General features: G+C 38.9%; 1 protein-coding gene across 1 annotated transcript; it reads left to right on the plus strand.

The window, feature by feature from the left end:
• Nucleotides 1–491: 491 nt before the first annotated feature.
• LOC120435291 (protein NLRC3-like) lies at nucleotides 492–25,396 on the plus strand. The gene is made up of 11 exons (XM_039604588.1): nucleotides 492–812; nucleotides 11,812–11,916; nucleotides 13,283–13,387; nucleotides 14,189–14,287; nucleotides 18,302–18,354; nucleotides 18,603–19,316; nucleotides 19,542–21,336; nucleotides 22,604–22,780; nucleotides 23,447–23,623; nucleotides 23,891–23,937; nucleotides 24,149–25,396. The coding sequence occupies exons 1-11, from the start codon at nucleotides 775–777 to the stop codon at nucleotides 24,670–24,672; spliced, it is 3,834 nt and encodes a 1,277-aa protein (XP_039460522.1). The 5' UTR covers nucleotides 492–774; the 3' UTR covers nucleotides 24,673–25,396.
• The last annotated feature ends 1,490 nt before the right edge of the window (nucleotides 25,397–26,886 follow it).

Here is a 26,886-nt window from a genome sequence, read left to right on the forward strand (position 1 = left end):
AGCAACTTATTTAATACAGAAATCTGATGTGTTTTATGTTATTCAGTAATATGGGTTTGTGTATTATCTTTGTGAAAACACTGTGGATCACAGTCTTTATGAGGACTGCATGCTGACCTAGAGGCTCTGAGGTTGTACCTGGACACAGGAGTCAGTGCTGGTGTTGATATCTGTTCAACAGCTACAGATGAAAAATGCAAATGTCAGTGGAATTAAGAAACAAATATGCTTAGACACTACTGAAGTGTACAAAATGTAATGGAAATCCTTCCATGATAATATGTTATTAAGATATTTCTGCTAAAGTTAGCCATCCTTAATTCACTTAGAACATGACATTGTGGACAAATCTTGATGATAATAGTCTTTATTTTGTGGCAGTTGGAATGTCAAGGTCACTACAGTTGTTTCTGTTATAAATTAACCAGGAAGTGTTGTAATGGACTTTGATCAGTTTCTTAATTCATGTAAGTCACATGCACTGAAGAGATTCGGGTTTTTCTTTTTGTCATATGACCACTTCTAAGTCAGGTCAAAACCAGACTTAATTCAGTGCTTTAAGTTTGTTTAGAAAGAAGACTGTTCCAAATGGATACTATGGATCAAGACTGCTTTCAAGCCAAGTGTGACTGAAAGAGTGGCAGCTTTTGTGTTCGTATAAACTTCTGCATGGATTGGGAAATCATTTAATTTAAAGTAACACCACAATTAGATAAAAACAAATGCAGGACCACCGGAAAGCAGAAAACTGCTAATGCTGTGTTTTAAACAAACATGTCTGAGGAACAAGATATGGCCACATCGACTGCCAAGTGAGTTAACATTTTTGATATCAGTGGTATTATGCAAACTAAACTTTTAAATATTTTGCTAAATATTATTGTACTTGATGTTTCACACATGAATGTGAAGATTAATGTACAGGTGTTGATGCAATTTGTATTTTATGTCACTGTCTGTCACTGGACTTCTTTTCTCTATGCTAACAGATCTGCTAACCATAGGTTTAAATGGTAAAGCTTTGAAAGCTAAAGCAAATTATAATTTTAATAATAAAGTTGTGAAAAAAACATTAAAATCATTATGTAGTATCAAATTAGGTTCTTTTGAATTCTTTTACCGACTGAGAAAGACTTCCGACTCAGAGTGGTCAAGCTCAAAAAATCATCTTTATTGTACATTTCCGGAAACGGAGAACCGTAGACACAAGCACGCACCCACAGTTCTATAAGCATTGCAAGCCAAAATGCGTATATATAGTTCTGCTATACGCCACACACAGTTTCGAGCTGGAGTGCACTTTCTGTCTGCCACGCTTCCTGTTCTCTGCACAAAGCGTGCAGTCTCCTGTCAATACTCTGTGACTTTTGGCGCACATTCTAACTCACAGGAGCGTTTTCCTACACTGGCCTCTATAAAACAATATAAACAGAAAATAAGCACTAAGAATATATATTTATTTCGTAACAGTAGCTTTGTAAAACGTGTTGTTTGAGACTCAAAGACCATGTCCAAGGGAAAGCACTAGAGTTCCGATAAGGTTCCTGGTTTGAACATTCTGGTCCTGTGGGGTTTCCTTAATAATTTCTATGTTTTCTTGTGGCTTTGTGGGTTTTCTCTAGGTACTCTGGTTTTTCCCTTGGTCCAAAGGCAAGCTTGTTAGGTTAAATTGTGACTCAGAATTGCCTGTGGATGTGAATGTATGTAGGGCAGGGTATTGTCACTGATTTCTCTTACTAAATCAATTCTGATTTTTAAGGTCCCAACTCAATTCAATCCCCAGTCTGATTCAATTCAATCTTGACTCAGACAGTCAGAAATATTATAATTGTGATCATTTATCAGTACATATCCACATTTTTATATCTCTGTAAAAACAAAGCTGACACTTGTGCAGATGCCTTTTTGTCAAAGTAACTGAGGATAAAACACAAAACAACATGAAGGAGACTTTCCTGTCCTGGCTTGGAAGTAAAACAGGAAAAGTAGAGGGAATTCATGAGAATGTTTTTTAAATGCGAAGTGTAGTTTTGATCATTTTTCGCTGCTGATTCAGTAAATTTTAGTCAGAGAGTGATGAAACCTGCAGCTTTCAGCACCTGATGGTGTGTCTGCGTAGATACTGTCAGGTGAACCAGCCAAGCTTTGTTCACACCATTTTCTGGAATTAACTGTTTGGTGGTTGTTGAAATAGTTTTGTGAACTTTAAGCAAAGATTCTGGCGTTTTTGGCAAAATACATTTGTATTTAAACATCGATTAAGGATTTAATAATATCGCAATATTCAAACTAAAATTGATTTGAATAAATTTTTTAAACCCACCCCTACATGTATGGTTGTCCTTCTGTTTGTGATGAACAGTCAGCCTGTTCAGGGTGTAAGCTTTTGTGTTTGTTACAGATGACTAGCTCAAATGAGAATTAAATCACTGTAGAAGTATGTCCATGCTGAAAGGGTTTCACTCATCATGCATTGCTTTAAAGCTGAAACAACTGCATTATGCTGCTAACAGTACTTTGGGTGTTTGCAAACATCTGGACAGACAGCATGTTAATGCAAAGTTAGCCATGAACCCAGAGTAATGTTAAAGCTGAGTGAATGCCGACCTCAGCCCAGGACCTAGCCTTCAACAGTCTGTTACCAGTTTATTAATGCGATGAGTTGTGTAACAAATTACTTTCTCCTGAGAATGGTTAAGTAATTATACTGTATTACTTAAAAAAAAGTTTTCTGTGTAAAATGATACATAATTGTTTGGAGTAATGACCTCAAAACAGAACAAAGAGGTAAAATATCTCCAACACAAACACTTGACCACACAGCATCCAATTAAGACCTCATAGTACTATATCACCCTACTTGTCTTTGTGTCTATCAAAGACAAAGTGAGAAATACTGAGAAACCAAGGAAACTTCACATAGATGCAAGTAGAATGTTGTCAATCACAAGTAAATCCTGACCCCAATAATATATTAGTGTTATTGTAAGGTGACCTTGAGGGTCTGCAAGGTGCCTATAAATAAAATGTATTATTATATTTGTAATGGGGAAGGCTTTAGGACCCAGGGGACCCAAGGGAGGGTATAAAAGAGGAAGTAGCAGCAGGTGCTCTTCTTCTGTCATTTGCACTGACGAGCGGCTGTGAACAATGGTTGTGTGAGTAGGTGAAGAGCCTGAGAAGTTTTAATTGTCTTCTACACAAACGGTTGTTTTAAACCTCTACAGCAGAGGTTCGAGTAGTGATTTTAGAAGACAAGCCAGGTGTGCAGCAAACACAGTTGTCTGCTGGAGGAGAGGCTGCACATGTGAATTTGTCACTGTTTTTTCCTCCTCCTTTTGTTGCGTTTTTCTCCCAAGTTGGTTTTAGAGTAGGGTCACCTTTTAAAACTGTTTTTTTTATGCTGGGTTTGTTTTTATTTCTACTGGGCTGGTGCAATATTAGTCGGGCAATGTGCAATCCCTGAGCTGGGCTCTTACCTTAGGGGAATTAGGTCTTTTAGAGGGGCTCTGTGTGGATTTGCAGTGAATAAGTTTTATTAAGAGTGATTTTAGTGCCACCGATTATTGCCTGAACTAAAACACTTAGTGCATGCGATAAGTGTTCTGTTGGGCTCGTATTTATTTGGGGTGGATTTGTTTCTTTTAAAGCAACGAGCATCTGGGACCACCGGGGTAGAGCAAGCCCTCAGGTGATAATTGCATTGCTGGCAGGTTGCACCAATAAGACTATATTGTGGTCGTTAGTGACCTTTTCCATTTTGATGTTTTAGGCCTTTTGCAAACCCTTTGTTTTCTTTTAAAATAATAAATTTTAACGTATCTGACTAATATCGACCCTCTTGTCCCGTTTATTCTGGGCTCGTTCCTGTAAGAGCTCTGGGCCTGAAAGTTTGCACAAGTAGTATAGAGACCCTTAGCAGTTACTTGGTGGCTTTTACTCGCTACATAATTTGGTGTCGTCGACAGGTGCCAGGTCATATCAGTTAGTGTTTGGTTTTTATTTTGGTGTGGCCCTGTCTATTTTAGTAAGAGTGTTAGAGGAGAGGAGGAAAAACAGTGACATCTTCTATGGAGGGGAAGCCAATGGTTGGGCTGCCCGCGGGGATAATAAACCTCCTTCGCCGACCCTATGGACGACGTACAGGCCCTCTTGGAGCAGCTAAAAGCAGCAAATGAACAGTTGAGAGACCAATTACAGGAACGTTCTCCTGTGAGTGGTCCAGTGCCAGATCCAGTGCCGGGTCCATCTACTGTGCCATCAAATATGAACCCAATAAATGAAGCTACAAATGTGTGTTACGTTTATGCACCTCGGGAGCGTAAATGCCCAAGATTTACTGGTAAATTGTCAGTAGACTTGTTAACTGTTGACCAGTGGGTTGAAGAAGTACGTAGATGCCTGGACATTCGTCCTATGTCAAGAGCAGCACAAGTGATGTTTGTGATGGGCCATCTTGATGGCAGTGCTAAATCTGAGGTCTGTTTTCATTCGAGTACCAGTAGAGACACTCCTGACAAGATTTTTGATATTTTAGTTGAGAACTATAGCTGCACTCAGTCATATGTAGCTGCCCAGCTACAGTTCTTCCAGCACCCCCCACGAGAAGGGGAATCTCTGCGAGATTACTCTCATGCCCTTAAATCTTTAATGGACACTGTAATCTGTAAGACACCAGGTGGTATTCCAAATTCTGATATATTGCTAAGGGACCAGTTTTCTGAACATGTCCATGATGATATGCTGCGCAGAGAGTTGAAACAGCAGGTCCATCAAACACCAGACATGTCCTTTCTTGCCCTATGCAGTATGGCCCTTAAGTGGGCTGATGTAGGTAGGCAGGGAGGGAAAACTAGGTCCCGAGCCTATTCTTGTGATACGAACTGTCAGGTAGTAGAGGGAGTTAATGCAGAGATGCATGCAGTCACCGCTAGGCCTAATGATGACATTCTACAGATAAGAGTGCTTTCGTAAACAACAGATTCAGTTGGATACGCTCATGAAGCAAATGTCTGTCCATTTTTCACAGCCCTCTCAGACTGGACTAATCCCAACCCCTCCCACAACTAGGCCTTTTCGTTTCCAGGCAGATGGAAAGCCAATTTGCCATTGGTGTGGTAGGGCTGGTCATATTGCCAGGTTCTGTAGGGTAAAACATCCAGCTATAAAGAATAGTGGTGGGTCTCATGCTGATGCACATGTACAAAGTCAGGTTGTGGAACAAGGGCCTGAGTCTCAGCCATCGGGAAACTAGGTCCCTCTGGTGCAGAGAGCCAGGCATCAGAAACAGGGTTTACAGGCTCAGCTGAAGTTGTTATGGAAGATCCCTCTCGATTAATTGGGAATTGTCCAGTGGTGGAAATAGAAATGGGGGGTGTTATAGTTCCCTGCCTTTTGGATACGGGGTCCATGGTCACCACTATTCGAGAGAGTTTCTTTGAGAAGCACTTCAGGTCACAGGGGGTGGGGCATTTAAAGAAATGTCAATGGTTACGCCTTAGGGCAGCTAATGGATTGAAAATCCCTTATATAGGCTACATGGAGCTTGATGTGACTGTTTTTGGTGGCACCCTGACAAAAATGGGCATGTTAGTGGTGGAGGACCCTCCAGATGGGAGCGTTCAGCAGCCACAGAGTGTGCCTGGCCTCTTGGGGATGAATATCAGCCGTTGTTACCATCTACTCTTTGAGCAGTTTGGCCCTCGTCTGTTTGAATCTCCTGCCCTTGAAAATGCCAGTAAGACGTGGAAAGAGACACTTCACAAGTGTCAGCGCATTGAGGCTTTGCATACATCCGGGTATTTAGGTAAAGCAAAAGTCCACGGTCGAGTTGTTTGTGTCCCTGCTGGTTCGTTGAAATGGATACGTACTAGCTGCCCCTCTGCTGCTAACATTAACCTTCCATCAGTGCTCCTGGAGCCCATAGCGACAGGTAATCCCCTTCCAGGGGGCATCTTGGTTTCCCCGGCCCTCCTTTCTGTTGAACAGGGTGTTGTTGACATTCCGGTGGTTAATGTGGGGATTGAGGATGTTTGGTTACTGCCCTGTACACAATTAGGTGAATTGCATGTGGTTGACCCTCCATCATCTGGGGACTCTGTCATCATTGAAGAGTCTGATGATCCCACGATGCAGATAATGATGCACAAAGTGACTGTACAGGCACATCTGCCCCTTGATTTTTCCGAGCTCTCATGGCCTAACTTGTCCAATGAACAGTCACAACAGGGAGTGTCACTTTTGCAGAAGCATTGCTCAGTTTTCAGCCATGGGGAGGGAGATTTAGGATGTACCACACTGGTGGAACATGAGATCCCTTTAATGGATGATGCCCCAGTGCGACAGTGGTATCGCCGACTTCCACCCTCTCAGTATGAACAAGTGAAAGCCCATATTAAAGATTTGTTGGATCAGGGGGTAGTGCGTCCAAGCAGTAGCCCTTATTCTTCTCCGATTGTGGTGGTTTTCAAGAAAAACGGAGAGATTAGGCTGTGTGTTGATTACCGTTTGCTTAATGCCAAGACACGGAAAGATGCTTATCCATTACCCCGTATTGAGGAGTCATTAGATGCCCTGACGGGAGCATAGTGGTCCTCTACCTTGGACCTTGCAAGTAGGTATAATCAAGTACCAGTGGCCGAGAAGGACAAAGCAAAGACTGCTTTCTGTACCCCTTTTGGTCTTTTCGAATTTAATCGAATGCCATTTGGGCTCTGTATTGCCCCTAGCACCTTTCAGAGGCTAATGGAGCGGATTTTTGGGGATCAAAGTTTCCAGTGCCTTTTATTGTACCTGGATGATATTGCTGTGTTTTCATCCTCCTTTGAGCAGCATCTGGAGTGTCCTGACTTGGTCTTAACGCGCCTCAAAGAGCACAATCTAAAGTTGAAGCTGGAGAAGTGTCACTTTTTCCAGCTGGAGGTTCAATACCTCAGGCATGTGATATCTGCTTCTGGGGTGGCGACTGACCCTTCTAAGATTAGTGCAGTGGCTGAGTGGGCACGGCCAACTACTTGTACAGAGCTACAGTCATTTTTGGGATTTGCCTCATACTATCGGCGTTTTGTTAAAGGTTTTGCCAAGTATGTTGCCCCGCTCCACTGGCTGGTGGGCGAGTTGGGAGGTACCAAGAAGAAACGTAGAAGTGGTGCCAGTGGGGCAATGTGTCACCTTTGGAGTGAGGAATGTGAGAATGCATTCCAAACACTAAAAAGGCTGCTGGTTAGTGCCCCAGTATTGGCATATGCAGATTTTGCTAAACCTTTTGTCCTTGAGATAGATGCTAGCCAGGCAGGTTTAGGGGCAGTTTTATCTCAGGAGCAAGAAGGAAAGAGGTGGCCAGTTGCTTTTGCTAGCCGGGACCTGCGACCTAGTGAAAGGAATATGTCCAATTATAGCTCTAGAAAGTTGGAATTCTTGGCACTAAAATGGGCTGTCACTCAAAAATTCCGTGAATATTTGTTGGGAAATAAGTTTGTTGTGTTCACAGATAACAATCCCCTTAGCTATTTCCAGACTGCTAAATTGGGAGCCGTAGAGCAGCGATGGGCTTCAGAACTAGCTGTGTTCAACTTTGAGATTAAATATAGGCCAGGTCCCAGCAATCGCAACGCTGATGCATTGTCACGGCAACTGCATCCACAGAGTCCATCTGGCCTGCTTCCAGGGTTGAAGGTTCCACAGGAAGTGCAAGATCAGACAGATGTAGGTCAACTGGGAAATGCTGTTGCCGCTACGTGTAGAGCCATAGCTGCATTTCCATCCCGACCTAAAGCTGATCTAATATCCCTTCAAGCTGCTGACCCAGTAATTGGCCCCTTTTCACAGTATTGGGAAAGGGGGAGGCTGCCTACCAAACAGGAAATGGGTAATGTAAGTAAGGGAGTGAGAAAGTTGGTGCAACAGTGGCCCAGAATCAAGTTGAAGGAAGGTGTATTGTATCGTCAAGTTCAGACACCTGGTGATGGCCAAGTTCTGTTTCAACTGTTGCTACCCCAGTGCTTGCAAACAGAGGTCCTGAGAAGTTTACATGATGATCATGGGCATCAAGGCATTGGACGCACTACCAGCCTGGTGAGAGAAAGGTGTTTTTGGCCCTTTATGGCACGTGACATTAAGAAATATTGTCAGGAGTGCGATCGTTGTGTCTTGGCAAAGGCTGTGAAACCAAAAGTTCACACATTCAGGGGGGGACTGGTGGCTTCTAAACCCCTGGAAGTCATTGCTATTGATTTCAGTGTTTTGGACAAATCTAGTGATGGGCGGGAGAATGTACTTGTGGTTACCGACGTATTTTCAAAGTTCTCTCAAGCATACCCTACAGTAGATCAAAGGGCGAGTACAGTGGCCCGGTTATTAACTGAAAAATGGTGTTATATCTATTGGGTCCCTAAGCGTATCCATAGTGGTCAGGGAAAGAGCTTTGAGGGAGACTTGCTGAAACGTCTGTGCCACCTGTATGGCATAGACAAAAGCAGGACCACGCCATATCATCCTGAGGGCAATGGACAATGCGAGAGATTTAACAGAACATTCCATGATTTGTTGCGCACCCTCCCTCCTGATAAGAAAATGGCCGCAATACTTGCCACAGGTATTGTATGCTTACAATACCACAGAACATCAGTCCACCGGCTTTTCACCTTACGAGCTGATGTTTGGTCAGAAGCCCCAGTTGCCCGTTGACTTCTTATTGGTGGCCTCCCAGTCGGAACCTGTCTAGATCTGCACAGGAGTGGGTTGAGGAGCATCAACAACGTCTAAGTTCAGTTTATGTGCATGTGAAAGAACAACTCCAACAAGCTGCAGAGAGGAGAAATAAACATTTTCAGCCAACAGTTACTTCCCTTCTCTCCCCAGGTACTCTGGTTTATCGGAAAAGTCATCCTTTAAGCCGCCATAAGATCCATGATGCCTGGGATCCTGTGGTGTATGTTGTTGTGTAGAGTATGGACAAAGAAGGCAGGATTTACAAAATACGCCCTAGAGATCGTTCAGGTCCAGAAAAGAACTTAAATCGGGCAGAGTTGAGAGTAATACCCTCAGGTATTGTAGCACCTGCTCCAGAAGAATATCCTCTCTTTGACCCAGGGCTGGTAGTTGAGTCACCCTGGCAGTCAACATTAGACACACCAGATGATGACAGTGAGGTTGATGGAGTTGTGCTCGCCCTTGTTCCAAACCCACCCCAAGATCAGCCACCCTCGGTATCTGTTCCAGAGCCCGATAGGGAAACTAGGAGCATAGAATCCAGTAACATAAACCCTGTGTCCATAGATCCAGAACAGGCAGAGGAAAGTGGGATTGATAATAGGGAGAATGTTTTAGCACAGGACTCAGGAAGAGTTCAGGGGAGGCCTAAAAGAAGTACAGCAGGAAAGCATTCTAACCCCTTTAATCTCCCACGGTCAGTAAATCAGACTGCTGCTGTTCTCTTGTCCATAATGTTTTGCCCCAAAATGTATTTAGGCCCTGGCAGTAAGTGGTCACCGGGACGGTGACCTTTCAAAACAGGGGCAATTGTAATGGGGAAGGCTTTAGGACCCAGGGGACCCCAGGGAGGGTATAAAAGAGGAAGTAGCAGCAGGTGCTCTTCTTCTGTCATTTGCACTGACGAGCTGCTGTGAACAATGGTTGTGTGAGTAGGTGAAGAGCCTGAGAAGTTTTAATTGTCTTCTACACAAACGGTTGTTTTAAACCTCTACAGCAGAGGTTCGAGGTGCAGGCTGTTTTTCTTTTAGTGCTTTTTTAAAAAAAAATTCGTTGAAATGTATTTGATGTTTATTGTATTTTATGTTTTTAGTAGTGATTTTAGAAGATAAGCCAGGTGTGCAGCAAACACAGTTGTCTGCTGGAGGTATGTTAACTTAATATATTTGACATTAAAAAAAAAAAAAGTATATTTATGCACTACAATCTAATTTATATTGTATTGCCTCCTGCAGGACAGGCTGCACATGTGAATTTGTCACTGTTTTTTCCTCCTCCTTTTGTTGCGTTTTTCTCCCAAGTTGGTTTTAGAGTAGGGTCACCTTTTAAAACTGTTTTTTTATGCCGGGTTTGTTTTTATTTCTACTGGGCTGGTGCAATATTAGTCGGGCAATGTGCAATCCCTGAGCTGGGCTCTTACCTTAGGGGAATTAGGTCTTTTAGAGGGGCTCCGTGTGGATTTGCAGTGAATAAGTTTTATTAAAAGTGATTTTAGTGCCACCGATTATTGCCTGAACTAAAACACTTAGTGCATGCGATAAGTGTTCTGTTGGGCTTGTATTTATTTGGGGTGGATTTGTTTCTTTTAAAGCAACGAGCATCTGGGACCACCGGGGTAGAGCAAGCCCTCAGGTGATAATTGCATTGCTGGCAGGTTGCACCAATAAGACTATTGTGGTCGTTAGTGACCTTTTCCATTTTGATGTTTTAGGCCTTTTGCAAACCCTTTGTTTTCTTTTAAAATAATAAATTTTAACGTATCTGACTGATATCGACCCTCTTGTCCCATTTTTCCTGGGCTCGTTCCTGTAAGAGCTCTGGGCCTGAAAGTTTGCACAAGTAGTATAGAGGCCCTTAGCAGTTACTTGGTGGCTTTTACTCGCTACATATTATTATTGTTATTATTATGAATTCACAGAAGGGTAAGGTTGTTTTTCCACAGGATTCTATATAACCACAATTTTTTCCTTTTGCAACTAGAGGTACCATAATTTTTAGTTTTCATATTGGTTTTTAGTAGAACCAATGTCCACATTTTATATATGGTGGATTCCTGTGGTGAATTCCTATGGCGGGTCCTTTTTACAATATAAAATATTTGTTACTTAAATCTGGTGAACCAGGACCACAATTTCCCATGGAAACCTGAGCCTTTGTAGATTATTCATGTATGTACTGTTCTCTCTATGTGTTAAACTCCCTGAGTGTGAACATAGATAAACAGCCAGCCAAACTCATTTTCAAGAGCCAGGAAGGTGAGCGTACTTGCTCCTTTAATGACTCCAAACATAGCAATCATCTTGAACTGACATCATTGAACTGGAGTGAAACTAGAAAAACACATAAAACAAAACTCTTAATGGATTGTCATATAATCAGCAGGTAAATATATTCAGGCACTTACACAGGAGACTACAAAATAAGTATACTGTAGATATACAAACTGATATTACTACAAAGAAAAAGAGCAGGTAGTGGGTGAGTGTACACTTGTATCATTAGCTCAGAAGCTACAACCTATAACTGCACTTCAAAGAAGGTACAAAATAATGTCTCAAAACACCCTATTATTAATTGCTTAATGTACAAAGAACTGACAGAACTTACGACCATTGCTTTCTGAAGGACTCCTTTGAAGGATTGTTTAGGATTCCACACGAATGATTACAAAGGTGTAGCTATGCTTTTCCCACTGTTCTCTGCACTTCCTGCTTCTTGTCTATGCACATGTCAAAATAAAAGCCTTCCTGTCTATACAGATGTCAAAATAAAAGATTCACAATTTTTTGATGTATAACAATAGAAATACACTTTACACTTATTTGTCTCATTAGCATATGAACATATTGAAAACAGAACAATAGTTGTGTCTGATAGTAGTGCAAACTGAAGGCTGGCTGGATACAGTAACATTTTACTATTTTCTCTTGAAATACACACACATACATACACAAATACACATACAATGATATTACAGCCACATGGGTAGCTGGTTAGCATTCTAACTTGATTAGATATCTCAGATATTTCAGGTTAAAATAAAACCCTCACATATTGCACCTTAAAGTTTTTTTTCTAATGAAAGTTTGTGATGTGTTGAAGCTCACCTGAGAACCAAAGACCAGATTCTTCTGCAAAAAGTAATGTTTCCATGAAAAGTGACACGTTCAAGGAGGAACCTCCAAGCTTCGACAATGGAGTACAGAGGTAAGGCATGAAATGCTCTTTCTCAACAGCCTGTTAATGTCAGTTCATATGGAATATTTAGGATTGTAGCTTTTTGGGAGATAATGTAAAACTGAATAACGGTGTCCAGAAACGGTGTTGCTCAGGTTAAATGTTGAGCATTTTGGTCATTGCCTAAGCATTTTAAAATCAGAAGGAGCAAGTAAGATCTGGATCTTACTAGGAAGCCAAGGAACAATCCACATTCATGTAGCAGTGACTTCTGTCACAAGTAGGGATGGGAACTGATAAGACTTTCATGATTCCAATTCCATTTTCGATTCTGTTTAACAATTCGATTCCTTATCAATTCTCCTATCGATTCTTATTTTTAAGAAAGGAGAACACACAGGTGTTAGCTTAGAACTTTGTTTTATATCTTCTCTTTGAAAAAGATAGAAATTTAGGAGTAACATGGCCTTACAAAGCAACAGTGAGATTTTAAGAATTCCATAGCCTATGGCTCTTCGATGGGGTGTCACAGGGTCCCCAGAGAAAAAAAAATTGTAAATGTAAAATATTAATAAAATCAATATTCTTCTGTAGCAATAACAAAGTATAACATAAATTATTCTGTAGCAATTACACAAGAATATCCAGTAATGTCCCTGCCTACAATTAAACACATTCACTTACTGAAAATCGGGGGCATCTGCTGTGGCAAATGGGTGCAAGCCTTTGACCACAAACTTAGTCACTGCTCGGTGACATTCGTCTATCCTGGCCTGAAAGGAGACGCTAACGGTAGACTGCAGTGAGAACTGCCAGCATCTGAGCCAGCCAGACTCTGTCTCTCTCATCATGGTCACCTAAATGCAACGCACAGTAATAGGTTTTGTAATAAGGCAGATCGTGCTGACATAATATGTAATGTTAGTTGATTATTTACCTGCCGTATTAACGGGAGAGGACAGATTGTTTGAAAGAGGCATGAATTAAAAGGAAAAAAAACCCCATTCCCAACAGCACATTGCTGTTAAAGTATGTATATTGATATTTTAGATTTTAGCTTTCTGGATAAGCTGGATAATACTGTTGTCAGCACAAATTAAGTGTAGCTGAATAGAAACATCTGTAAATGTGTTGCTAACCTGTGATTCTATGACAACAGTGAGTATTTTCTAAGCTGCACTCTGTAGTCTTCAGGAGTTGTTTCTGAAGAAGAACATGGAGAACAGGATAGGTGTATAAAGTGTGTATGTGTGTGTATGTTTGAGGTTTTAATGCCATATAATTATTAACCTAGAAATTTAATAAGGAAATGTCGCTTGAAAGAATAAAAACAAAAAATCTCACACTGCACTTTTCAACATTGTGCAATGAAGACATTTTCTATATTCTGTTAAAGACCACGTGAGGGCCGAAGACCAGTGTCTCCTGCAGAGAGTTATGTTTCCATGAAAAGTGACATGTCCAAAGGGGAGCCGCTAAACTTCAGTGATGAAGTGCTGAGGTAAGATATTTTGGAAATAATTTTAATGACATTTTTTCACCAGTACATTATATAGTATTATTATCAGCACAAAGCAAGTGTAGTTTAAATGTGGTGTGTGGATCTTTGTAGCTAAGCTGTGAGTCTGTGGAAACACAGATACAGCAGTCTCTCTGTGTAGTCAGCAGGAGTTACCCAATTTACTGTGTAGTGAAAAGAAAGTGGAGAACATGAAACATGGCTTGAGAGCTGGAATCTTTTTTGAAAGTCTAATAGGGAGCATTGGCGTTTGGCCACATTTCCATATCTTCACACATGATTTAAAGTATTCTGTTACTGGACTCAGATGATGCTGAGGCCTGATCATAACATCAAATTGTGTCAGTTATCATGAGGACTGTCATTCAGTGTTAATTATTTTTCTGTTATAGGAGTATCTGGACATGGAAGATGTTGAGGGTAGAGTGAACACTACATCAGTTATCAGTCAGGTCTTGAAATGAATAGTGATATTAATGGGGCCGGGTCAACTGGTTAGCATGCTGAGTTCAGCATCATGTTCAGCAAAACACAGTAAATATAATTCTGTGACCTAACATTAAAATTGTTGCAGCTGGTTGTAATGAATCAGTTAAATCATTGAATCAGTTAAACAGAAAATCTCACACATTGCACTTTTAAACGTTGTCTAATGAAGACATTTTCTAAATTGTGTTAAAGACCAGATAAGGGCCGAAGACCAGTGTCTCCTGCAGAGAGTTATGCTTCCATGAAAAGTGACATGCATTGTCTGATAAAAGTATTTCCTGATTTGTGCTAAAGTTCACTTGAGGGTCAACGGCCAGAGTCTTCTGCAGAGAATACTGTGAATAGTGACATGTCCAAAGCGAAACCACAACTCTTCAGTAATAATCAACCAAGGTAAGACACATTGGAAATAAATTTCTATCAAACAATTAAGAAAACCTAATTTTAAATTCCACTGCCATTAGAGTAAGTTCTAAATATAGTGTTTTAGAAGTCTTAACAGTAGATCACTGTTATTTCACACGTTTGGAGTATTTACAAAAGCATGTTACACTGTTGTCAGTAGAAAAGAAGTGTAGAATAATAGAGGTATCTGGAGGTCTGTTGTGGCTTCTACGAGAAAAGCAATACAGCATTTTCACACGGTGTAGTCTGCAGGATTTGTACATATTCTTTTTTTCAGCAAGAAGAATATGGAGAACAGGATAGATGATTTAAAAGTTGACATTTGATTCATGTGTGTGTTTCTTTTGTGTGTGTGTGTAGCTCAACAATTCAACGGTCTCCCTTATATATTTGGAAGTTTTTTGATTGTGACTTTTTGAATAACAGTTGCAGAGTAGATGTAGATGTACAGGTGTTTGTATTAAAAACTTTTTGGTAGACTTTGAAGTACTGATTCAACTTCTTTACTCAAGTGAAAGTGGAAAAAGTACAGGCCTGTACCTGTACTCAAAATAAGAAAGAAAAAAGTAGCTTTTTGGTGGACATTTCTATCAGGTATTTTTGTGTAAAGCTTTGAACCCTGTACTATACTAAGTAATAATAATATTATTATTACTTAGTAATAATAACAAGTGTAAGTAACAATAAAACAATATTAGCACATGGGAATACAAACCATATTTCAATATAAATTGTGGTTCTAATGAATGTATTGTAGGTTGAGCACTGTTATGCAGAACATGAGCAGAGAAAAAAAGAGAACTTAAAAAACTCTATTCAACCTACATTGTAGAGGACCACTCTCCCTCAACATTTCAACATGAAAATAAATACAGTCAGGGTTTAGTTGGGAATCGGCAGTTGAGTGAACCCTAAAGTCAGTTGTGCAGGCTCAGCATGGGGAAAAAAATCACATAATCTAATATATCTTAGCTGATTTTCATCCCCTCTGACAGTATATGACAGTATACTGTTCATAATATCTTTTTACTAGACAAAATACAATTGCTCTAAGGGTTGAATTCGGTAAATGAACCTAAGAATTATCAGATTGAATTCAAATTAATCTCTGCTGGCTTTGATACAAGCTAACTCTGACCATGAACAGCACAACCACGATACACCAGTCAGACACAGTGCTTTACTGTGAATTCACCAGCATACTGCAGGCTAGCCTGTGAATCTTGTACTAAACTGACATATTTTGATGTAAACTTTGAATGTATTTCACAACATAAAGAAAAATAACTTCACATTACATACAGTTCCAATATCTGATTTAACTTATGAGGATATTACATGCAAGCGTTATATTTTCAGCTCATTAAATGTCACTGAGCAGTCCTTACCTAACCCCTCTTCTTCTTCTTCTGTCCTTTCTTTCTCCATCTTTCTCCAACTATGAGTGAAGTTATCTCACACTTTTCTCTCCATGGGAACAGCAGGTATACCTTTAGCTATCAGCCACACAACAAATTAAACAGAAACATTTTGCGTGCTTGCTGATATTTGTTCAGATGTTAGAAATTTTGCATTTGAAAATTCCTGCCACAACAGGTCACACGCTCAAGTACCGTGACCACAACTTATGTAGCTCTGCACAAAAAACGGTGTGCTGGAATGTGTCTGGCAAAAAGTGATTTTCAGTATTTGCCAAAAAATGATTGCTTGGTTTTAATAAATGCCTTGTTCCTCTATAATCTTAGAAATATTGATCCAGAAAAACATTCCTGTAGTTAGAAGGTGAAACCAGTTTTTGGCAAGGTGACTTTATACATCCTTTATTTAGCTAGGCTAAATCTGTCACTGACATTGAAAAAATCTTTTTCGAGAGAGATTTGAGAGAGAGAGGGCAGCAGAAATTGCAGCAAATATTACATCATATTTCTATAAAGATCTTTGAAGTGGTGAAAAAGAACTGGATTAATTAGAAAATAGAACACAGAGGAGGTGTAATCACACAGAGTCATATAGACACTTGTGAAACAGTTAATTTCTGTGTTTTGTACGAACCCCATTCATAAACCCCACTGACTGCAGTCAACTCATCAATACAAGCATAAAAAAAAACACATAAAAATCAGCATTCACTGTTTTGGACGGCACCCACTCACATTAACCCTTGAGTATAACAGTAGAAATTATTTGACCTCACAGCCCATTGTTCCTTCAGTGGGCTGGTTTCAGTCATTATGCAAATGTACTGTTTATAAGGTTTGGGGAAACCTGCAGTCAGCTGAGACTGAAGAAGTCACTTGGATGAGTGATGAAACGTTTCTCCCACAAAACGCTACGTCCAGATGAACAGATTCAACTTTTGGAGAGTAGAAATTATATATATGTTTTTTACCTCTTTCATCTCTTTATACTCAATAAGGTCTGGTGATTGATACACCGTTAGGGTTGTGTTTTATGTGTTATTGTTCCCTCCATTCAGGCTCAAATCAGTGTGAAGGAGTACTGTGAAGGCGTAAAAAAAAAAAAAAAAAAATCTTCCCCCAAATGTGTTAAACCTGAATTAACAAGCCTGTTTTGAAAAGGAACTTGGTAGAAAATACAGATCTTTGTGTATAGATGTGGGGAATAAAACTAAAAAGGTTTCAGAGAAATAAATAGTCAAATAAAGTAAAGATACCTGAAAAGTCTTCACTATACTTCGTTGTGGACGCAGACAGCTGAAACTGAAGTCATTCCTATTAAGGAAGTTTAACATTGGATGCGGCATTGACTGCGCTCTGCTCTTGTTTTCTATGACTTCTAGATAATAACAGTTGTTGAGCAAAGCCCAGCTCAGGCATGCCTAACACACACTATAGTCAAAGTTGGACCTCTGCACAGTGTGATATACATTATATTAATATATTGGCAAGTTTGATACCAATTATATTTTGTATATATTTGATATTCATTTAAATTGTAGTAATGATCAGTGGAGACATGAAAACATGTATGTTCTATATTAGTTAGATAGGTCTTGTTTTTAAATTATATATTTTTTTTTCATCATAATGAGAGGGCATTTGGTTTGATTAATTAATGACTTTAAAATGTAATTTTGAGGTTTCCTTTAACCGAGAATCTTTGATGTTAGTTTGAGGAACTTACAGGGCACCAAATTCAGAGAATCAGCCAGGTAAGATATTTACTAAAGTATGACGTTCTTCTAATTCTAATTAGAAGATCTAATTTTGTTGTAATTTTGGATACTTTTAAGTAGGGTGATTCTCTCAGGTGCCCTTTGGATCACGCCTTCTTTAAAAAATGGCCTATAATAATTATATGTCTAACAGCTTAACTTGATGGTGGATTATTATTTTTATTTTTTTATTTTTTAGAAAATCTAATTTCCCACCCCAGTCATGAAATCACAGTTATTATTAGTTATTTATACCTGATGAATGTAAAAACAAAGTATTATGTGATCTTTTTTTTTTTTTTTTTTTTTTTTTACCTGATTTTTGTTTCTGAGAAAAATGAGATCCCATGAGGATATTCGCTTTAACTTTCGATAGGACAGTGGCAGTATAATGTCCTTGTAAGTGGATAGCAGGGCCTTGTAGATCAAAATTTAGTATTTTGATCTAGAGAACCCAAAATGTGATGTCCATGTATGTGGACACCAGGTCCTAGAAGGTTAGACATTCAATCAGAACAGAGGATACTGGACAGAAACATATAAAAAGCTTCAGAGGTAGCTAGAAGTTTCGATATTTATAAATCGAACATTCAAGTTCACCATAAGGCTGAACAGGAATGCAACGTTCCTTCTGAATTTAAATGTTGAGTAAAAGCAGGGAAAGTATGGGTGGGCCCACTGTTATAACTGTAAAAGAATAAAAGGAAATGGAGACAATAAGATAAATTGCCAAAGTGAAATGTCAGTGATACATTTTATCACAGTTTATTTATCTTGCTGTGCTGACAAACAAAATAATAATTAGAAATGTCTTCTTTGCTTTGAAGCTCAACTACATCAACTGACAACAGCAATGCTTCTGTGAAGAGTGATCGCAGTGGTGAGGCTGACTCTTACAACATCATTAGCACAGAAATCCTTCTTAAGTCAGAGCTATTAATAAAAGAATATTTTAGAACAGGATATTTGTACTTAATTCAACATACTATTATATTTTCTCTCCTCCAAAAAGGTATCACACTAAGAAAGAATGACGTGTCATTGCATTTATTTACAACAGTCATATTTATACATATTAATACAACAGATCATGGTACATTTATCTTTTTATTTTGTTCTGTTTATCAGAGACCTCAAAGCGATGGACAACGCTGGTGACACATCTGCGTGGAAGACTTCTTGCAGAAAACACTTTGAAAGAAGAAACTAATCATCCTAACCAGAACAACACAGAACACATCATGAGAGAAGACAACACTGCAGACAATAATAATAAAACTGTGGTGAAAGTGGATGCAACATCTGATATCTTTAAAGATAAGAAAGGGAAAAAAGTCAGAACTGTGCTGACTGTTGGAGAGGCTGATATCGGAAAATCCTTCCACGTGCAGAAATTTATCAAAGAGTGGGCAGAAAATAACCCTTCATTTTTCACTCGGTTTCTAGACACAACAAAGTATTTGGTTGGTATACAAAAAGAGAAAGAACTAGGGATATTTCCACTGAAAGTCTCTGAACTTAACCAAATTAAAGATAAAATTAGCTTGGTGGGTCTTCTCAAACATTTCTACAAGGAAACCCAAGACTTTGCAATCACTGAATTTACACACTTCCCAGTTTTGTTTGTATTGGATGGACTTAACGAATTTCAGTTCCTGCTCGACTTTGACAACGACACCACCTTGTTTGATATCAGTGAACCAGCCTCAGTGGACGTGCTGTTGACCAACCTCATCAAAGGGAACCTGCTTCCTTCAGCTCTAGTGTGGATAACGTCCCGACCTTCAGCTGCTAATCGGCTGAATGTTGAAAAAGTTGTTGACAGGGTGACAGAAATACGAGGTAAGATTATCATTGCAGCAACTGCAATTAGATATAGTTGAGCATTTTTGTAGTACTTATGCTAGTCTATTACACCAAAAAAGAGTCAAAATATTTAAAAAAAAACTTTCATAAAAGACAAATATAGTAAATATTTATATGATAAATAATTTGTTATTGCTAAAAACAAGATAAATGTGCACAGTGTATACTTTTGTAATTTCTGTTTCTAATGTTTTCTTACAGAGAAGCCTGATACTACAAGCCAACGCAAACTCAAGTCTCAGCTGAAGGAGCAGTTTACTCGTGTGTCTGAGGGCATCGACAGGCAAAAACCCTCTGCTGTCCTGAATGAGATCTACACAGAGCTCTACATCATAGAGGGGCAGAGTGGAGAAGTCAATGAGCAGCAAGAGACCAGACAGGTTCAAAATGCAAAGTTCAAACCAGTTAAACAAGAAACAGTAATTAAATATAATGAGATCTTCACATCTGTTGAAAATAAACATATTAAAACTGTGATGACAATTGGAGTGGCAGGCATAGGAAAAACTATCGCATCAATGAAGTACATGCTGGACTGGGCTGAGGGTAACGCGGTTCAAAACATTTATTTCATGTTTCCACTTCCTTTCCGGGAGCTTAATCTGAGAAGAGAGGAACAACTCAGTTTTGAGGATCTTCTTCATCAGTTTGTACCAGCTATGAAGACCTCAGAAATATCTGACTATGACGATTACAACATTCTGGTTGTTCTGGATGGCTTTGATGAATGTCGTCTTGATCTTGACTTCAGTGAAAGTAATAAATGCATCGATGTGAGAGAGCAAACATCAGTGAATCTTCTGCTGACCAACCTCATCCAAGGAAATCTGCTTCCTAAAGCTCAGATCTGGATCACCTCCCGACCTGCAGCGTCCAACCGTATTCCTGCTGATAAAGTTGACCGGGTCACAGAGGTGCGAGGATTCAACGATGAGCAAAAGGAAGAGTATTTCAGGAAGAGGTTTAATGTGGATCTGGCTGAAAAAATCCTCACCCATGTGAAGAAATCAAGAAGCCTTTATATCATGTGTCACATACCAGTTTTCTGTTGGATCACTGCAAAGGTCCTGGAGGAATATGTGACCACAAACCAAGACGATGAAATGCCCAAGACTCTAACTGACATTTACACATACTTTCTTTTGATCGAGTGCAGACAGGCTAACAGAAAGTATAATGAAGATAAGACAAGTGAAAGCTGTGAGATAGATAAATGCTGGAATAAAAGAAACAAGGAAACCATTATATCTTTAGGAAAACTAGCTTTTGAGGAGCTTGTGAAAGGAAACTTTCTCTTTACTGAAGAAAACCTGACAGAGTGCGGTACTGACATCACAAAAGCTGCTGTTTTTTCTGGGATATTGACTCAGATCGAAAGAGAAGGTCCTTCAGTGTACCCACAGAAACTGTTTTGCTTTGTCCATTTGAGCATTCAGCAGTTCCTGGCAGCTTTCTATGCGTTTTACGTCTTTAGTAACAAAAGTGAAAATCTGCTTACCACACCTCCTTCAGTGGTTTCACACTTGCCTGCATCCGAGTTTTACAAGAAAGCAGTGGACAAGGCTTTAGATAGTAAACATGGAGACTGGGATCTGTTTCTCCGCTTCCTGCTCGGCCTCTCACTGGAGACCAATCAGAAACATCTGAAAGAGCTGCTGAGAGACAACAACAAAAATAACAAGGAGACCAACAAGGAGACAGCTGAGTACATCAAAAAGAAGATCAACGAAGACATCAGTGATGAAGATAAAAACCTCAATCTTTTTTACTGTTTGAATGAGCTTAATGATCACTCTCTTGTGGAAGACATCAAAGAGCAACTGCGATCAGGAGAACAGAATTTTGAAGATTACTCTGCTGCTCAGTGGTCTGCTCTGACGTTTGTGCTGTTGACGTCAGATGAGAAACTCGATGTGTTTGATCTGAAAAAGTATCGGAAATCAGAGAAAGTTCTTCTGGGAATGTTGCCAGTGGTCAAAGTCTCAAAAATTACCTTGTAAGTACTTTTGAATAATTACTTTTGTAATTCAGTGTACACAAAGTTTAACTATCTAAACGGGTTTCACAGAGAAGTAGAACTCCAGTGAGTTTAGTGGGAGATTCAATCAATTCAGTGTCATTTATCAAGTTTGAATTTCAAACTTTCAGCTTTAATTCAGAGGGTTTAAGAACAACTTGACATTCACTATTCAGTAGTTACAGATAACTTTGTGGAAAGTCACCTATTTTCAGAAACTTAAAAGTAATTGGATAATTGACTGACAAGCAGTTTCATGGTCAGGTGAGTCATGTTCCTTTGTTACTTCATAACAGTGGAAATGTGCCACTGGCATTTATTGATGATGTGGGCAGGGATAGCTCAGTAGGTAGAGTGGTCGCCGAAGGTCGGGGGTTCAAATCCAATGAACGGCTACCCTGAGGTACCCCTGAGCAAGGTGCCATCCCTACACACTGCTCCCTGGTGCGCCTGCTTACTGGCTGCCCACTGCTTCACTGAGTGAATGGGTCAAATGCAGAGAGAGTAATTTCCCCACGGGGATCAATAAAGTATACATTATCATTATTATTATCATTATTATTATTAGTATGTGATTGCTGATGTAAGTCACAGGATGAATTCGGAAGTTTGCAGCCAAACACCGGTAAACTGATCAGACGGTGTTCCAGAGTGCTGATATGCTAGATTTTTTTAAGACAAAGAAATGGGATATTCTTGAGTGTCAACTTATCTAAACCTAGTTTTTCATTAAATATGAAACTGAATACAGAAAGACTCACAGACAAACAGCAACTGAAGGTGGCTGCAGTAAAGGCCTGACAGAGCATCTTAAGGGAGGAAATGCAGCATCTGGTGACATCCATGCGGGCTCTAGACTTAAAGCTATGACTAACAAATGGTTTCCATCGAAATATTACAAATAAATCTTTATTTAAAGGATTATTTATTTGGATTTAAAATTATGTACTTTTGTGATATTAATTCAAAGCTTCTGAAAATGGTGAACTATGTTTAAAAGTGTCTGTAATTTCTAAAGTAAATGCAAAATTTTTGTAGATCTTCTTGAATCAAAGTGGAAACCCTCATCGTCTTAATTGTTCTATTTAAATTCCAATGTGGTGGTGCACAGAGGTAGAGCTATAAAAATTATGTCTCTGTCCAACAAATAATTTATATAACTGTATACACTGGTCTTTCAGTAACTTGAACATACTAGTGCAAAGTAACAGGTCATAGCACTTTGCTGTATGTCTCATTTTCACAGGCTGACTTGGTGTGAGCTCTCTGAAAAAGCCTGCAGTGGTCTGACATCCTCAGTCCTAAGCTCTGCATTCTCAAACCTTTCGGAGTTGAACTTTAGCCATAATGATTTGCTTGATGTGGGTGTGCAGCATCTTGCAGATGGCCTGAAGAGTTCACACTGCAAACTGGAGATTCTGAAGTAAGTGTGCATAAATCACACTGCCAAAGAGGTTTTTGTTGTCTTTTCTTGTTAGAAAATTAAAAAGTTTCCACATGGTACAAAGTATAAGAGACTGTTAGACGCTAGACTGTTTTTAGCCACATATGAATTTTATTAGAGACAGATACTTTTTACACTTTAGTCAAAGTGTGCAGAAAAGCTGTACCTTAACACATTGTTCATAATAGATCATTGCTTTCCATTACCATTATACCCTAACCCCAGGCTAAAGGGGGATGAAAGCAAATAACAGGTTTCTTCTAACAGTCATCTAATCCTAACTGCCTCTACCTGCCTCTGACTTTTAACAGCCAATTGTTTGCATTATCTTGGGCAAGTCCAGGGTTTCTGAATATAGAAACCAATTAAATGGTCTACCTGGCCTCATACTTTATATAAATAGGACATGAAATTTCTGTGAAAATTTTGTCAAGTTTACCCAAGCAGGAAAAACATTCACAGCATTCAAATGTCTTATGTAAATACATTCACTGCAGCAAACGTGATGTTAAAGAGAAGGTGATCATCTTATTAAAGACATTAATGTTTCATGTGTTTACTGAATCGTTTTTTTTGAGTGTTTCAAATCTGTTATCAAAAAGTCAGAAAGACCATCAAAATAATTTCTCTCTGTGTGTTCTGCAGATTGTCTGGTTGTCAGGTATCAGAGACAGGCTGCTCTTTCTTGGCCTCATCTCTCATATTCAATGCAGCCTCCCTCCTGAAACATCTGGATCTGAGTTATAATCACCCAGGAGACCTTGGGACCAGACAACTCACTGATAGAAAGGAAGATCCAGATATGAAGCTGAAGACACTGCTGTAAGTTATAAATATAATTGTCTATATAGTATATATAAATAAAAGGCATTTATTTCTAATAATATAGAAGGATCGTTTTCTGATCCTACATCAGCTTTAAAGCAAAATTATAATAGAACCTGAAATAACAAGTCAATGTTTCATTTATAGCATAAATTAAATTTAAAGTCATATTTTTTTCCACTCTGTTTGAAAATTATTGCTGCACTACTTCCTCACCCTACCTTACTATACCTAATCCTATATATAAAATAAAATCTTGTACAGTTTGGACCATGGTGGAGCACATCGGTTAAAGCCGGGGATGAAGAAGTGTAAGTTGGTCTCTGATTTTCAGTGTTTTGTCATGTAGTCACCAAGTTAAAGCTCCAGTTGCTTATTTTTAAAATCAAAATCACCAATTATTATGTGCTATACTTGCTAATGTTGTTTTGATTTGTTGCTTTGCTTGTATCTTTTTAATTTATTTATATTGTGTTGTCACTCCAGTACACAAAGATATCAAATTCGTGTTGTCTTTCTCAGATGGTGTAGAACTGAAGTTTGACGAAACTACGGCAAGCAAAAGGCTTATCCTAGAAGAAGACAGGAAAGTGAAAACTGTAAAGAAGGTAGAGGAGAAACCTGCACGACCTGAAAATGAGGACAGGTTCAAGAGGTCTCAGGTGTTTTGCGTCGAGGGACTGAAAGGTCTCTGTTACTGGGAAGTGGAATGGAGTGGGACAGTCTGCATTGCTGCAGCATACAAAAGAGTGGGTAGAAATTGGGATAGTACTGGTGGCCTAGGATGCAATGAGATGTCCTGGGGTCTGTACTGCTCCAGTACTGAATGCACTGCCATGCATGGGAAGACGTCAAAGCCATTGAAATTACCTTCCAGTAAAAAAATAGCAGTGCTCTTGGATTGGGAAGGTGGAACTCTGAGTTATTACAGTGTTTCATCAGAAAAGCTGAGCCTCATACACACCTTCCATGCAAAATTCACAGAGCTGCTCTTCCCAGCGTTCTGGTTTAAAACGGGCTCTGTGACCTTATGTGACATTGATTAAATCACTCCGTGGTTAAAACAGGTTTGATAAACTGATCACCACAGATGTTCTCGTATTTTGTTCTATTAACATTTCAGTTCCTTAATGTGAAAAATTACTTTGTTTTTTTCTCTTTTAGATGTGACTTGTTTATAAATGATACTAAAGAAAAAAAGAACAATGTAAAAAGAAAACTAAGCTTTTGTAATATCATAAAGTTACATTTGCACAACATCCAGAGGTCCTTAAAACGCACTAACCCATGGCAGTTGTAGATCTGCTATGATACAGGCAGCTCTGTATGTCCAGATAAGGGACAGTTGCTGATTTCACTCATTTCTTTCTAAAACTTGTTTGTGTTTCCTTGTTTAATCATTTATATTTTTCTAAGTGTAAGATATCCTGATATCCTGATAACGATGATGAATATAAGAGTTTCAAGTATGTTTTTTTTTTACTTCAGTTCTGCCTTGTTCTTGTTTTTATTACTTTAATTTTATATTTTATAAATGACAATAAAGCAGAACATGTACAAGAAAGAATACATAACTGTATCCCTGTCGAATAATACTACATTTCCTCTTGAACATTGACATTTTTTTTGTTTTGTTTTCACTTTCTAATAAAAAGATAGCTAACATTTAAATTAACAGTGGGGTAAAAATCAGACATTATGGATGGATCGTTTTATTGTCAGTATCATCAGCAGTGAAGACTGATGATCATAAATAACTGTACATACAGAAACCCGACTTTTTGATATATATAGATATTAAAAAATAAATCCACTGATTAAAGTCAGACTGTGCTTGAGAAATTGCTAAAAAAATAATTTTGTTTTACCAAGTTTGAAAGAGAGAGAGAGAGAAAGATAAGGAAAGCGAGAGGCTTCACTAGTAAAAATTTATGGAGTGTTGAACCTAAAGTCAAATAAATGTATGCCAAAAAATATCAAAATGTCACACCTCACAGACTGTGATTTGTTAAAGACAAATTACTCACATTTGACTTTGGCTCACATCACAGGATTAGGATTTTATCAGGTGTGTTTCTTAACTGATACATCTGGAAACCTGAACACAAAAACACTTCTGAATGTCACCCGATGAGTGTTGTGGTTGGACTGTATCTACTGCCTTAGTCTTTATCTTCCTGATTATGTGTTAGTTGATCGCTTGTCCAGGTGGTATGTTCCTACATCCACGTCTGTCTTTGTCTCTGTCCAAATTTCTTTTTTCATTCACTCTTTCTAACATAATTTCAGTCGAGCGGCTGTCAGACACAATTTATTTCCCTTCCCTTCCATCTGGATCCTGATCAAACTTTACTGTGTTACACTGTGAAGAAGCCTGGTTGACTTATAGGAATAATTAGGGGAGTAATGGCAGCTGCAGTGTTCAGTCTTGGTATCCAGGTCTCAAACACATGCACAATCATAGACATTTACAGTACAATAATGTGATGTTAAAACATCCTATTTCCCTGACACATACAGTTATATTCATGGCGATTGAGTCTGTTGGGAGTGAATTTTTCCATCGATGTCCTCCAGATTGTAAGAAGAGAAGAGAAAAACTGAAATAAAGACCTTTTGCATTTACAGTAAGGTAAGCTTAGCAGCTTCCATGTCCAAAATTGTCTAAACTTTCTTAATGTTTAAAGCTGACTACTTTATTTCAACCTTTCCTCCCTAACCTTTGCTTAAAGTTACAGAGCATAACCTGTGATTTATTTCCTTTTTAGTTTGTGACCAGTTTGAGCCTTTCTGGTTAAGCAAAGAGGAAAGAAACAAATGTGCATTTTATCATTATATTATTGTATGCATCCCTCTTTCTTACCAAAATTCACATCCAAGCTGGCATGTTTGGGCATTTTAATGTAGGAGGCAATGAATTACACACATAATATAGGAGTGGATGGTGGCTAGAGTGAAAGCAGTTACAAAGGAAGGGATGGAAGTAGAAGAGAAAGGAAACATCTGGGACATTGTGGCAACGAGCAAACTGAAGGCCTTTTTGCACCACAATCCAATTCATTGTTTCCATAAACCTAATTTTTGACTGAGTCTGTGAAGAGCCTTAAAGAAAATCACAATAAAAATTTTAGTTCCAGTTCTCACGTCACGGGCCTTATAAAGGCAACAGAGCTGTTTGATTCGCTTAGGATCTCTCCTGTTTCTGCTTTTTTCACTCCATACCATTGATCTGCTGCAGCTAATTGACAACACATTTAGGG

Source organism: Oreochromis aureus, linkage group 20 (genome assembly GCF_013358895.1).
Source record: "Oreochromis aureus strain Israel breed Guangdong linkage group 20, ZZ_aureus, whole genome shotgun sequence".
In the NCBI taxonomy this organism is placed as follows: Eukaryota; Metazoa; Chordata; class Actinopteri; order Cichliformes; family Cichlidae; genus Oreochromis; species Oreochromis aureus.